Source organism: Tyto alba, unplaced genomic scaffold (assembly GCF_018691265.1).
Source record: "Tyto alba isolate M040663 unplaced genomic scaffold, T.alba_DEE_v4.0 Super-Scaffold_5, whole genome shotgun sequence".
In the NCBI taxonomy this organism is placed as follows: domain Eukaryota; kingdom Metazoa; phylum Chordata; class Aves; order Strigiformes; family Tytonidae; genus Tyto; species Tyto alba.
This window is the reverse complement of record NW_024881326.1, coordinates 3,571,964-3,587,462: the sequence shown is the minus strand read 5'-3', so window position 1 is coordinate 3,587,462 and position 15,499 is coordinate 3,571,964. Positions and strand designations below refer to the sequence as shown.

The 15,499-nt window shown below is 40.5% G+C and overlaps 1 protein-coding gene across 4 annotated transcripts in view; it reads right to left on the bottom strand.

Moving 5' to 3' along the window:
• Positions 1–15,499, bottom strand: part of TRPC5 (transient receptor potential cation channel subfamily C member 5) — a 103,114-nt gene that overhangs the window by 31,646 nt on the left and 55,969 nt on the right. For all 4 annotated transcript variants that reach the window (XR_006166981.1, XR_006166982.1, XM_042807419.1 and 1 more), the window contains exons 4-5: positions 7,298–7,634; positions 3,875–4,014 (exon numbers count right to left, since the gene is read on the bottom strand). Coding sequence is in view for 2 of the 4 variants with exons in the window: in XM_042807419.1 (XP_042663353.1) it covers positions 3,875–4,014; positions 7,298–7,634 (477 nt within the window). In the remaining 2 variants the exon portion in view is untranslated. The remainder of the gene's footprint in view (positions 1–3,874; positions 4,015–7,297; positions 7,635–15,499) is intronic.

The following is a 15,499-nucleotide window of genomic DNA, read 5'->3' as shown; positions in this document are numbered from 1 at the left end:
AGACTAACATTTGGGATTCAGGACTGAAGCTGACTTGATTAGGGCAGAGACTCAGGATTCATGATGCCTTCTTATGAACTCTCCCTACTAGATGATGACCCCCTGATATGGATAGTCGTGGGACCAACTTTTCTTTAGAGGCTTCTCATATGTTGGCTGCTCTTAGTCTAAATTTAGAAAACGGGCCTTTTGAATTTTGAGTTCACTGTTTGCAGATTCTTCAGGTCCATGGTTTCATACACAATCTCTTTCTCTTTCAACATTTAAAGGGGTTCAGTCTGCCCTTTATCAGGTTCAGGTCGGAAATTTCCAATTACCTTTTTTTTTCTTTTTTCCTCCTAAATATGATTGCACATTCAAAACACTATACATTCCAGGAAGAATGTGAGGGAGGGAGAAGGGAGGGAAGAAGGAAAGCAATGAACTATTGTGCGTAAGAAGTGGATGCTTTCCTTCCCTATAAATCTCAAAAAAGTGCCAACAGCCCAGAACCAAAATGCTTTCTTCATATTAATTTTCTTATTAGTTAATTTGTCATGGCAATTTTAGGAGAGTTGCTAAAGCAGAGGTCATAATTACAACTGAAACACGATACATTTGAGTGCATCAATTATAACATTAACTTGGTTTCTAATGTAACTGTAAAAGCAGAAGCATTTTCTGAGCAATGTGCATCAAGATGCAAATAGGTAACACAAAAGAGCTGGTTGTATAAATGTGACTACTCTGGCTTAACTCCACTGGCACAACAGAATGGAGTCAAAGACATTTTAACATCAAGGAATAATTGTCCTTTTAACATTTGTCTCTGCTCAGTTAACATGTATAAAAAGGCAAAAATGTACTTAGAATAATACAGCTAGTAGCGTATCCAGTGTGTTTAGGACTCCTAAAATAATTTTTGTACCTTTTAAAATTAAATGGTATCAACATCATACTGATAGATGAGTTTGCAGGGACTTTCTATTTAAATCTGAAGGTCCAATACACGAGTTCACAATTTTTTCAAGGACACAGCTAAAAGCAAGTTGATATTTCAAACTATTCTTCTGTATGAAGGAGCTGAGACATGATACAAAGGCATTTCAGCATGACCTCTGATTGCTTCTGACATTTCCAAACTGTTCTTTATTACACGAACATCATGGCCTGAGTCTGTTAACTTGAAGATGGGTCTTAAAATATTTACAAACAGGCAGACATGTTAACTTTTTGCCAATACCCAGCAGTGGGGGTGGATGGCTGTGACTGGAAAGCCTCCCCTGCCTAGAGAGCAGATTTGCACAGTTGTTTGCAGTTCTCTTCTGCATGCTGGCTGGACACAGCAGCCCAGGGGCTCTCTGCTAGGGGTTAGCATAGGCTGCATGTAAAGGCATGTGGAAAGGTCTTCTTCATCTCACATCTATTTTTAAAGCAACTTGTTAGGGTCATATTTTGGCCCTTTATAAACTGGTGGTGTATCCTTGCTTGGAAAACAGTAGTCTCTTCAAAGCAGCCTAGCGTGATAGGCAATAGAGAAACAGAAGATTTCAGAGGTATCTAATGAAGCTGGGTATCTGGGAAGGCTGGAGTTGTTTGGGTTAGGCATCAGAAGATGAAGATGAAACACAGCAGAGATATACACAGAACAGTAGAAGTAAGGTATGTCAGGCAGTCACATTTACCCTTCCTCATTACATGATAATTCAGTGCGGCAAATGAAAACTGAATAAGAAAGCATTTTTACCCTATAATTAGCCTGAAGGTTTTATTGGTATTGGACAATATTAGGGCCAGGTCTTGGAACTACTCAAATCAAGAAAAAAGAAAGTCTCCACATAAAAATAAAGATGGAAAACATTAGTGTCAGTATGCAATTTATTTTTCTGATATTTGGCAGAAAGCTAAATGTCCATGTAACCCTTTGAAGTTCTAAGAAGTGTTAGAATATGGTACATTGGCACATATACCAATCTCTTCCAGCTCGAGGCTGTTCTATAAATAACAAAAACCTTTACAAGTCATGTTGCAAAAGGTTTTGAAGCCATTATCAACGTTCTAAATCCTCATGTTTCAGTGCATACTGCAACCTCAAAGTGACACAGGTCAGAGGGAACTTCTGTGAGTATGCTGTTTCAAAACTACTTCTGTGTACAATTTTATGCACCTCTCAGAATTGTCTGACACTAGTCCTCATCAGGAGCAGACCTTGGATCAGCCAGGCTTAATCCAAGTGGGTCCGATTTGTACTCAAACAGATATATGCCTGTAAGCATTCTTTTGTGTGCTGGTATATAGGTCTTTGTAGTCAGCCTGTAAGTTTCTGTTGTTCTTACAGAGTATACAAAAAAAGTTGTATTTCCTTTGTACTTGTGGTTTGGCTAAGAGTTTAAATCTCAGTATGTGACTGTATAAATCTGTGGATGCACAGCTCTTCTAGTAATTTGTGTGTGAGAAAGAACAAGATTGTTAACATTTTAAGATTTGTTCGTGAATCTTATGATTTCTAGCATTTTTTTGTATTGCTCTCAGTTTAAAGACCAACCTTTCAAGTCTGTAATTTCCTCACTGGTTCTGAATGTTGGGAGGAAAAAGGCGTAATCTGTCCCTGCTTTGATGCTGCTACAGAGCTGCCTCTTCAGGAACAGCAACTCTCTTAAAGCTTTTCCTTTTGAAAAACTCACTCACCACTATGCAGCCTTCTGGATTTTAAAAAGGCCCCATAGCAAGACTGCTTGCTGAAGAGATTATAAAAGCCATACCATTTTGGAGCCAATGAACTTTGTGAAATTTTCTCCTATTCTCTCTGCCTGCATACATGCCTGGGCAGGACTAAACAAGGTTGCTTTGGAGAAGTGCTTGTCCTAGTTATTAGAACCTGTGGTAAAAGGAGTAGTATCCTTCTACCAGGGCAAAACCAACACAGAAGCTCAGCAAACCTAGAAAGCATTTAGGTGGCCAAGGAGCAAACTGCAGTTAGTTGACTTACACCTGCGTAATTACACTAACTGTAGTGAAGCTTCTGCTAATTTATACCAAGAAAAGAATCAGGCCAAGCATGCAGCTCCAACCAAAGTCAGAGAGCCACTACATAAGGAAGTTTGCAGAAGGTCATTTGTGCCTTGTCTGTGTCTCTGAAAAAGAGAGACAGAAGGAGAGTGCTTCAGGCAACCCTCTGGCCTCATAACATGGGCATATGCTAACTTGGAGCACCAGAAGTTTACACATGTAGAAGGTACTTTTGAGGATGAGCTCTGATGTGCATTCTCACCATAAATGGAACGTGACAGTGAAGAATCTACATGGTGTTAAAGCTCCAGCATGCTCCTTTGTCATTTCCTTGCCTATAGTTTAAAACTATATATTGAATACAATAAGTTGACTCCCTTATGTCTGATGGAAGCTTCCTACTAGTGGGCTTGCTTTTCTCAGTAGACTTTTCACAAATTTCTCATTAGTAATCTACAGATCTGCAGGAGTACAGATTATGAATCTTGGCTGTAGATGTTTTCAGATATCCCTATTCTTGTTTTTCCTTTACTGTTTTATTTAAAAATCACATTTTGACTATGTCTAGCATTGTTGAAAGAGGTCCAGTGTCAGTATGGAAAACAAAACGTATCTTTGGCAACTGAGAAACTACAAAACAGACAGTAAGGGAAACTTCTACCCAATGCCCAAAGAATCTACTTCAGTCTTAATCAAGGACTGATGATCAAAGGATGAGAAGGTCTATCATTCTCCAAACAAATTAATAAGCTTTCCAGGTAAATTTTCAAAACAGGACTGCTTGAAAAACAGCTATTCTGTTTGTTCTGTGATTTTGCTTTTGACAACTCTGTGTACTACAGTTCTTACAAGCAAGTTACAAATTCTCTCTCTCAAATTACTGTACCTTGACATAGGCAACAATTTTAAGGGAGATAGTTGCAAGATAGAGGGAGTTCATTGCAAAATCCATCAGATTCCACCAGTCATGCACATACTCATTGAATCCACCATCCCACATTTCCTTGATTTCTCCCCAGATAAAACCTGTAGAAAGAAAGAGAGTTCATTGTCATGACGAGGTATTATTTGTCATTAAAGCACTGTGTATATCTGATGTAACAAAAGGCAATTCTAAATTAACAGCTTCGATAAAATGTCTCATCCCTCCTGTCTTCTGCAAAGTATAATACTGCTGATTATGAGACATTTTATAACTCTGTGGGGAACGTAGTCTAGAGAGATATGAGAAAGACCTAGGTTTCCTATCCAGGGCTCCAGATATACACACACAAGGAGACTGCTTGAAACATATGTTAATTATAACTAATATGAGTGGATTGGCTCAGATGAAATTTGTTCTACATGAATAAGCTACTTAAGCAACTCTATTTGGTGTAGTTTCTAATAGATTGTCTGCTCTCGTAGAAACTGTAAGTAATCATCAAAACCATTACTTGGTTGGACTGCACTGATTTTTCCTGACCTCTGCAGAACTTGCAACACTAGTATTAGCTTCTGCATGCCAGTACATTTTCCCCCTGACCTGGAAATATCCCACCAAAGAAGGAAGAAGTGAATTCATTCTCTATGCTCAGTCACTGTATTTATGTATCTTGCTGCACAAAAAGCCCATAGGGACTATTTGTGAAAAAAGGTAGGACTCAGCATGAAAAAGGGCACCACGGCCTGGCATCACATCGCTCAGCAATGACTCACCTAATATCCAATATGGCTATGGGTTTTGCAAGGTGAGTATCTGTTCCCAAGGATACAGCCAGAGCCCATCATCTCAACTCTGAAATGCCTTCTAGTAATAATTTTTGGCACCTGCTAACTTTCACTAGACCTCCTCACAGCTGGAGGGGTGAGGGGCAGCTTCTGAAGTTCATTAGCCAGACTGCTAAACTCACCTGGCATACAATTCTTATTTTAAGTAACTTACATGTCCTTTATTGCAGAACTGATTAAGTATTTTTGAGAGCCTAAGTCCCATTAAAAAACAAATGGCACCTAAGCTTCTTCATCACCTACATGCTTTTGGGAATGTCATTAGAGCCGCCAGATATTTTGAATTACCCAGTTTACAACATTATCCTTGAATGAAGACCTGAAACATATGTGAAAAGAAAAAAACCCAACAAAATACAGCTCCAGGTGCATTACCAATATAGTTACCCAAATTGCTATCCATACCTAACCACAGGGTACTGCAGTAGTCACTTGCTACTTGCAACTCAAGTTTTAGGACCCCAGAGTTCAATCTGAAGAGCATATAATGTTGAAATGAACTTCTGCAAACATCCAGATATCAATCTTGGCTCTTCAGCTACTAGCCAGCAGGTCAATGGTCACGCAAGCATAATGTCAAGGCCAATAAGGTAATTTTATTAGAGCTGCCTCCCAATCTTTTCATGCACAGAAAAACATAAAATAAATCAATGGAGAGGAGCCTGTTCAAGAACTCATATACTGTATTTATAGTGAGTTATCATTGCTGGTTACTATAGTTACAGCAATGCTGTGTGTGCCTGTTCTTGCTCTCCTTTTATTGTGGAAAATATTTCTTAAATAATAACCTTTAATCTGGTGAAACTGTTCTAATTTCTCCATTTAATAAACAGTCCCATAATATCCCTATTTATCTGAAACAAAGGAACTCAAAAAGAAGAGCAGACAGCTGTAAGAGGTGATTTTGAAAGGGTTTTTTTAATGGATTATTCCTCTTTCATCTGCAAATCAATTTTGCTGAAATGCCTACCATTTCCCTCAATTTTAACCATGAAGTTAAGGATAGAGTGAAGTGATCACCTAAACTCAGAAAAGACATTTAGCCTTTCTCAGCTTATTCTGAAGTTTCTACTAACACATGCATTTCAATGCCATTAATCAGTTTAATAAGATAATGAAGCCTGAGTTACCATTTGTAAATTGTGGTAGAGCTATGCAAGGAGCAAAGTGCCCTGGGTCACGATGGAAAGTGATTTGTGAACCTGTTTGCAAATCTTATTTTCTTTCCTCATTTTCCATCAGCAATTTTAGGTTTGGCATGGGGAACAGCCAGGTTTGTTCAGCACAGAACCAGCCTGATCCAGAGCAGCCAGAGAAATGAGGAGCGGGGAGCCAGCAGGCACAGGAAAGCAGGGGTGGACCCGTGAGAAGCACTGAGCAGCTGTAAGGAGAGCTCCAGAGATTGAGGTTTGTGAGAGGTGTCCTCAGAAAGCATCAGCGTGGCCTTCCAGCCCACTGACACCTACTACACAGTCACAGTTCACTGTTACCTGACCTCTGGGGTTTAGCACTGAACTGACCTGGGCTGTATGGACAGAGGCTGGAGGAGAGCAATAAAGGTGTGGAAACCATTGCCCCTGAACAGGCCTCCCAGTAACATCTCAGCTCACAGCAGTGCTCCGTGTTAATGGCACAGCAAGGGAGATGGGTGCTCAATTAGAGGAGAGATTATGTTTCTAACGAAATTCACTGGTTTTCACTTGCTGTTGTGTTGAAACTCAGTTTGAAAGGGTAAATACTTCTCTCACAAAAAAAATATATCCAACTATGCTTTTCTGCTCTTCTCCCTCAGTGGCTCTATCCGCTTTCTCCCATCCCATCTCACTACCTCAGCCATACATCCTGCCTTCTGGAACATGGACACCTCCTTTTCTTCCCAGTTGTGGCTGCCCAAGCCAGGCTGGAATAAGAACCTCACGTTTAACCGTCTGATAGCAAATACTCCCTCCTTCTCCTGCTTCCATCAGAGTACTTGATATTGATTCAGTGTTTATCAGCACAGAGGCATGCAGAAGAGTGAGATTTATCTTCCCTTTTCTGTCTTCCTGTAGGCTATTTGGGAGTCTGGGAGCCCAGGAATAAAGAGGCCTGGTACCTGCGCGCTGGCTCTGGGATCAGGTCAGTGACCAGGTGAAAGCAGAGACAGGTTCTTGGTGCTGCCTTCTGCCACGTACCAGCCAGCAGAACTAAGCCAGCATGAGCAGTGACACTATTTGTTACTGGCGTGACCCAGAAGCTAATTCCTAACCTGTTCCTCACATAGAGCATGGGGGAAGCAGGGAGGGAGCTGCAACTGCTGCGGTTTACTCAGGGTCATGTCTAAAGGCATGTCAGATGGCAGTATGAACAGCAGAAGAGCCCTAGGCCAACAGGATCTGTTGTTCCAGAAGGAGCCCAGCTGTTTTATGCAGTTACTGAAGCTGGCTGCCAAATCTCTTTACACGCTGATGATGCTGAGATCAGAAATGAGTCTTCACACAGTTGCCACGGGTGCGAGTCAGGCGACTGCGGCTCAGGCATTTTTGTGTTTCTGATTTACCTAGAACCCAGGGCAGGATCATCCACTCCACGATGGTGGGAGGTGGTCCCTGCATGTGAAGGTCAGTCCTGACGATGTGCTGCGACGCCAGCAGGAGCATGAAGAGGAAGGTTAGGTAAGAGCCGGTGTGGCAGATAAACTTTATAAATGGCTTTTTAATGAACAGTCCCAGCCTGCTCTTCGGTGCAATCAGATATGCCACAGATAGCACAGGAAATAGCAGTCCAATGGTGACACAGGTCAAGAGTTTTACTGCCCAGTGTTTCCGCCTCCATCCTGGAAAACCGTCATACCAAAGTGTTGCTAGTAGTTGCTGGCAGTTTGGCTGAGCAACAAACTGAGGAGGAAAAAAAAAGAAAGATTATTACTGACTGGTACTTCATGTGCATTCCCCTTCACACATGTGTTCGAGCCCACACAGACCCTCATATTAAGTTTGGGGCTGGCTTAGGGGTGGAAAAGCATATTTTGGAGACAGAGGGAAGACAAAGGATATAAGATTTCTTCTATGAGTTTTTTTTTCCTATTTGAAGCATCCTTATGTAGATCAGTCACTCACCACACATGAAGCCTCATGCAAAAGTGATACAACAAAAATTACTACAAGCTTTTTCTTTTCCCATGTGTTTCTCTTTCAACCCATCTCTTTTCAGAGTATTTCTTGTTTCGATTGCCTCAAACAAATCACTGTCAGCATCTTTAAGAAGTGACTAAAGATGAGACAGGAGGGAAAAGGTGTAGAGCTCTGAGAGTGTGTGTGTGTGAGAAAGGGAGAGAAAATGTCTCCAGAAGTGTGTGGGGTGCTACACGTGGTTTTGTGCAAGAAGGCCAGCATATGTGTGTGTGGGAAGGGCTGGGCATGAGACAGCATGCAGTAATGCAAAGTTCAGTCAGGTGACATCTGTTGGGAAGCAGGACAGCACATTTGTAAGCGTGCCTCGCTATTAAGGAACAGAGTAGTTGTAAAATGTAGGAGATTAAGCAGTGGCAAAAAAAAATCTTTGATCACAGTCCCAAAAGTGACATTTGAAAGTTTACTTTCACTCTGTAAAAAATAGCATTATGATGGTGATTTATTGCATCTCAGTGACTCCATACCAGACATGCTCAGGCTGCAACTACTTCAGATGGTTCTAATACCTAACAGCCTTTGGAATTTCAAACTCAAGCCATGGTATTTCTGGTCCATGCCAGAAGACTTTATGTTCCTGATTATACCTGGGCAGCCCCATGATTTTCAAATTTTTTCAGCCACAGCTAATTAGAGATGTCTGCAAGATCAGGACAACTGTGTTTTTCTTTACATATTTGATTTCTAATCCATTTTAATGAAGTTGTTCTTCTGATCTACTAAATTCAGATTTCTCACTGGGCTCTGCAAGTTCAAAAGAAAATCTCAACTATTGTTCTGAGATGTTTATTATGCTCACTATGCTGTAATTAAACCAAAAAAACTGTCCTAGCATGGATATAGTTATTGATAAACACACTCCTATAGCAATATAACCACATCTATGATCAGACACAGCCATATGATAAAGAATCACACTTCCAATGGACACAATAGTACTAGCAGCATTTATCAAGGAAAAGAGACCTCTTATAAAGGAGACTCGGAGCGGTGAGTAACCTGAAGCTGACAGTTCTGTTTATTACACTTGGCTGGTCCATATTTAAAAGGGATCTCTGGGAGGGATGAAATGCCACCACCCTCTTCTTCCCCCCCCAGGGAAGATTTTATCAGGCAAAGCACTCTTTCACCACTACAACTTAAACCAGCTCTTGGAAGGACTATGCCATGGTAGCAAAGGGACCAGCTTCTGAATAAGAGTCTTACTGTTTTGCCACTTTGGATTGGTATGATTTTTTGACCCTGGCAGAAGTCCCTACATACTCACTACTGCACTCAGTGTAGACATGGCCTGGGCTAATACTGGATCAGCCATCACATGTTCATTTATGAGACAGTTACAAGGCTCCTCTCATCCTGTGTAAAGATACCTAGGAATTCCCATAAGCCTTAGTCACCAGGAGATCAGATTTGGTGAGAAAGCGACAATTCCTTAATAAAAGCTTTAGCACACATTTCTCTCAAGTATTTGATCACCACCAAAACTGCCCAATATTGGGAGGACTTGTTAAGCGCAGGTCTTGGAGTGCTCTACACAAGCAGAGCGCTATCATTGCCATGTTCAAAATTGCTAAACCAAGGTCAAGCAAAAGGAAAAATTAGTTGCTTAGTCTGATAAAGTCATTCATTTCTGTAGGAATTCTTAGATTTTGTGAATATATTTTATATACTATAACAGGTTGTTTACATCAGAATCAGACCATTTTTGGACTGGGTAGTTCAAATATATGGACTGACTAAAATTAGTATTGAAAATAAGATCTCCAAGAGAGATCTCTGGCATTTATGAAGCTTGATGTTTGTGTGTTATTACGATAATAAACAAGACTGCTGCATCGAACACACAAGCACCACCGTAATCCAAAGGGCATCAGAAAAGAAAATCAGAAAGGCATTTGATTTGAAATCAACCTACACGTGCATGCTGCAGAAACTGTTGATAAGGCAATGATCTCCAGAAAAAGCCAAGACCTGTTGCCTATAGCGATCAGAAATGTTATTGTAAAATTCCAATGCTGGGGACAGGGATGAAAGAAACAGTTCTACAGAAACGGAAGAAACATCAAACATCAATTGTTGTGTGGTTGGTTGGTTTTTAATCTATGATTTCAGAAGGGTCATCCTGTTATGTCTAAAAGCTAGAAGAAACGGAAGGTTACACTGCTATTTTTTCTCATTTAAGATCACAAACAGGAGCTGTGACCAGATGTGTTCTGCGGTAATTTACATGGTAATAGATGCTGCTGTTTCTCTGAGATGAGGTACAAATTTTTTTTTTGAGGGTGAAAATGTATAAACACATTTTCTCTTTATCACATATGATAGAAAGCTCTAAGGGGAGAATAAAACTGTTTTTCCCTTGAGTCAAAGTCAAAGTCATCTGAGAAATCAAATGACTATATGTTCCTCTGGTTGCTGTGCAACTTGCAAGCATCTTAAAAGTGCCTCTTCTCTGCCTAATAGCTTATTTCTAAAATCTGCTTTCTGTGTTGTATCTGTTGTTAGTTCTTCAAATGGAGAGAAATTCACACATCATGAAAGAGCAGCTTTAAAGACCAGCTTGGCAAAAGGGAATGGAAATGGAAAAAGCCATTAAATTTTCCAATCAAGCCCATTCCAACCTCACTGAAAATGGCCTAAGGGAAATTTAAGCACACCACAGAAAGAAACTTTCCCTAATGTCACAAATCCTCAAATGCTGTCTTTATTAAACATAAGGCTAAGCCCTTACCAATGTAGGCTTTTAATAACTCATATTAGTCCAATTTATTAATCACAGATTTAAAATTAGTAAATACTGCAGCTTAGATCTCAAGTAGTGCAAGGACTACTGTTGGCTGAAAACCAAAACTTCCAGTGTGCAGAAACACTGGAATTCTGAATTATAATGAAGAAGTCAACTAAGCCCTTGGTGTGCTGCCTAAAGAACCAACTGATTTCACTAACTCTGTGTTAACTTGAAAGAATACAGAAAGTAGCTGTTTCGCTAAGTAGTCCTGTGAATGTCGGCCTCATCTTTGCTTCTAGGTGTTGTTACCTAGATTAAACCTTCAACTTCATTGACTAAACTATTGAATGCTCAACTCACTAAAGATTGTCTAGGATTCATACTGCTAAATCAATGCACTAAATATAAAAACATTTAAAAGCTCAGCTTTAGCCCCTTTAGATGTGAAGTAGCCTGAAACTGTAATAATATCACGGAACTTTTGTTATCTTCCATAATTTCAAATTTCTTCATAAAGTCAAGGAAACAATCTTATTTCTACTTTGCGAACAGACAGAACTGAGATCTGGAAAAGCAAGCCAACTTCTCCAACACTACTTATGCCAAGGCCTTTCCAGAGTACAAGTTCAATTTCCATGTAAGTAGGGTCCAAATATATTTTTTTCACCTTTTTGCAAAGCCTTTCATTTGCCATAGATAGAAATGGCGCATGTGTATATCATAGTATTTTATCATTTCACATGAACATACCATATGTAACAGGATTTGGTATCTGTTAAAGTTTCTGCACAATGAAAATGAAAGTTTGTAATAATTTAAAAAACTGCACATTGTCCCAGTTATGTAGATGGTCTGGAATCAGAGGCAGATGTACTGTACCAGAAGCTCTCTATTTGTTTAAGATGAGCACATGACTTGCAAACAGTGTATTTCTCTGATACATAACAAGCACGGTATCAAGCAATTTTTTCAAGGAGCCTCCAATCTCTATTACAAATGTCAGCACAAGACATCATCCCACAGACATGATGGAGAATGTTCTGACAGCTGCATTAATGAAAAGAAAAGCTTCCAAAAGGCGGCATTTATACTCAGTTCAGCTAATGTATGAACTAAACATTCAATGCTATGAAGCCGTTGGTTGTGCTGGCATAACATTGTCCAGGGTTGTCCCTACCTGTAGACAAAGCCTGTAGATGCATTTCAAGGGGGATAATCCAAAGAGCAAGCTCCTTCTCCATTGCCTGTTGGGCAGAACCTGCTCCTAGCTGAAGATGCAGTTCATTTAGTGACTAGGAGATTAGATGCAACTCAGAGTATCTTCTTATGAGGACAATGCCACTGTGTCACCAGTGTGCAAGATGCTCAGTCTCTTGGCTTCTGAAAATAGGGATAAGTATCCTTGCCCTTCCAAGAAGTGAGATCAGCAACTTCAATCATGTTGGGAAGCACTTTGAGGGTAGAGACTACTGCAATACAAAGTCTTTTATGTTCTTTCTTCTTTCAGTCTTGCCAGGGTCTTTGTGTAACATTTGGCTTGCAGCTGGATTGTGCTATTAGAGAATTTAATTTTCAATGTTCATCATACTCATTGTCACTTGATCCTCTACCAAGGGGAAAATTTTTAAGGGAAAAAAGCAGCTGCTGGATGGAGTGTCTTTGTCTTAATTTCTAATCTTTACTGATATTTTTATGTCACCTAATTTCTACTTCTCAGGAATTAAATGCTTTCTGCATACTGTGCCATTAATATAAATATCAAACACAGAAATTATGTTCCACCCCCCCTCCCCTTATCTATGGGGAAATCCCTTATCTCTCACAGTCATAAGTAATTTAGGATCAGACACAGATGGGCTGAGATGTGAATGCCTCAGGGAGCAACTGAAATAGCTCCCTGATAGACATCACAGGGGCTGAGCACAGTATCTGTCTGCATTTATTCTGATTATTGTGAAGGCTGCCAACAGGCTCTTCTGTTTGGAGTTAGTTGGAGTTCTTTTCTGTACTCTTGCTGCGGATGGTGATAGTGAATGCTCTTCATAGATGAATAAGCGCTAATTTGTAACTGCAGAGCCCTGTGTTAGTAAGCAGGACGGAGTTGTTCTATCAGTCAGCTACATCAGCTCCCAGTGGGGTTACCACTGAGAGCCAAACGTGGCATGGGAGTGATGAAATTCGCTTCAGTTCCCCGGTGTGACACTCATTTCAGTAGGTTAGATCTCACCAATGGCACTGTATCCCACAGCATCTGAAATGTTGCAGCTGAATACCTGCAAGGTTACTGTGTTTGAGGGCATTATTATATGCTGCTGCCCTCTACAATTAAAGCTATTTTGGCTTTGGAAAGGCAGATTCTCACATGATGAACTGAGCTAGATTTTGCAGTCTGTGTGACAATAAGGCAACTGCACTGTCTGATGTGGTAGCATAAGTATCTATTTTAGCTAGATATGTAAAGAACGTAGATTTCCTGTGAAACCAATTCTGTCATGAAAGGATAAATGGCATTGCCATCCTCACTTAGTAGAAAGCCCTCTCCCATCCTGCAGAGGTGCTGCCCTGCACTCTCTCCCTCTCGGGCAGACTGAAGGGAGATGCCTCTGAAGACGCACATCTCCCCTCAGTGCTGGTGAGCACAGTGTGGCCAGGCAGGCTGGGAGCAGCAGCCCCTCTCCATCCCGGGTCACTAGCAGGGGTGACCTACCCAGGTACAGAAGTGCCTACCCCACACACATCAGTACAACTGCAGATGGACTGGGGAGAGCACAGCCTTTCATACTCCAATTTGCAGAATCAACTGGCCAGAATTTCTTTCCTCCCATGAAGAGATGGGAAACTCCTACACTGTCAGTCCTACCACAGCCTTGGGTTTATCAATCAATGCCAAATCTTAATGTCTTAACCAACAAAGCTTAACAGACCCTGTCCAATAGCCCAAATACGCTGTAATGCTCAGCACAATATCAACAGGTGTATGGATCACACTGTGCAATGCAGGGATCCTCTTTAACTTCAACTTCAGGAAAATTAAATGGCATGCAAAGCAATGAACTTTTAAAAACGTATCTTCTTCCTGCACTCCCAAACCCTGCAGATGCTCCTGCTCAGAACCAAGTACTTCCAGTGCAACAGACAAATCATTTTGCCTCCATTTCGTACCATGCACAGGATCTTCAGAGGAAGAAAGGAAATGTGGTTGTTTGATTGCTCTTAAAGGAAATTCCAATGGGCAACAGTCAAAGAGCTACATTTCTAAATCAGCCCAAGACAGAAGACAGAAACTGTATGTGGCCTAATTTGATGTCTGTTGCAGAAAGCCAATAAGCCCTATGAGATCAGATATTCCACATAAGAAATACCATCCTACACAAGTTTGCAGTGTTGCAAACAGTGAGATGAATAAGAAAATCCTCTTTTGTAGCACATTTATTTTTAAAGTTCAACCTTGTTAATGACTGCAGAGTTATTTACATTCTGCTGCTGAAGTGTGAGTTGCAGAGGGTAAACACCTAATGGTTGTTCATCCTCTTAATTAAGTACTTTTCTGCAACAAGAAAAAAAGAGACAAAGAAGTTGGAGGGGAGGCTGCATAACTCAGCGAAAAGGGACTACAACTCAACATTCCTCATCAGGCACTTCCAAGAGATAATAGTTTTTTCTCAGGAAAATATAGGATGAATATCCTATCAAAAACACAGCTGCTACTCACATGCCTGTTGCTACTAACAGGGAAGTACTGATGCAGACCCGAATTTCAGTCATTCCTGCCATTAAAAAGATCACTAGCTGAGCTGGAAGAGTCCTTCAAGAAAACCAGGTGCTACCCAAATTGCTCAATCCCTCTGCTGGTGAATAAAACAAACTCCAGATCCTCCACAGATGAACATATGGCCTCAAATTATACAGAATTTTGTCTTATCTGTTCTTAAAATATTTTAAGTGATGATGACACACGAATCTTAACTAAAGGTCTCGTACCCATAACGCATCTCTTGATGGTAGCAGACATGAACTCAGTTTAAGCAGTAGCAACTGGAAATTCACCAGTGATGTGAATGCTGACAAAAGGAAAGACTGAATAACCTCTAAAAGCCTGCTACAGTTCCATCAAAATTCATATTTTTCACAACTTTATGTTGGATTAGCTTAAATATTTAAATGAAAGAGGTGCCACTTATTCTAGGAGGAAGGTAGAGGCTTGCAAATTGTGGGTACCCAACCATGGAAGAAGCAATTAACAAAGTATTTAAGCTTGAAATTAAATCTATCTCTACTCAAAGCGCTTAAATGTGTTTAGCTATAGGTTTGTATTTATGGCCTGCGTCAGCAGGATTTAAGCGCAGGCATAAATTCTGCATTGAATAAAGGCAAGCTGCTGAACGGTGCTTCTGGAGGGCATCCTCTGTTAGCAAACACCCACCAGAACACAGCTCATCTGGGTCAGACCCTGAGCATGAGTCCAGACATAAGCAAAACTCTTCAGCATTTATTTTAGCAGACAACAGACTACAGCTGATAAATAAATTCCTGTAGGAAGTATTTCAGCAAACATTTCAGGATACAGTTCTGTTACAAAAATTAAGAAGGCATAGACTGTGTTTCCAAAGGGAAAGTGCTGCAGTACAAGCAAGTGCTGAATATGAGCAATGTACCTCAGAGGGACAGTTAATTCACAACACACTAACTGGTTTCCAAGAGCTGAACAGGAGATACAGGACTGACTCAGGCTAAAAACTGTTTAGACACAAATCTTGCAAAGTTTCCTAAGTCCTCTTGCAGGCACTTCAAGAGTTACAGATCTTGCAAATGAATACCTGGAGCTCTCACAGGCTTTGGCTGA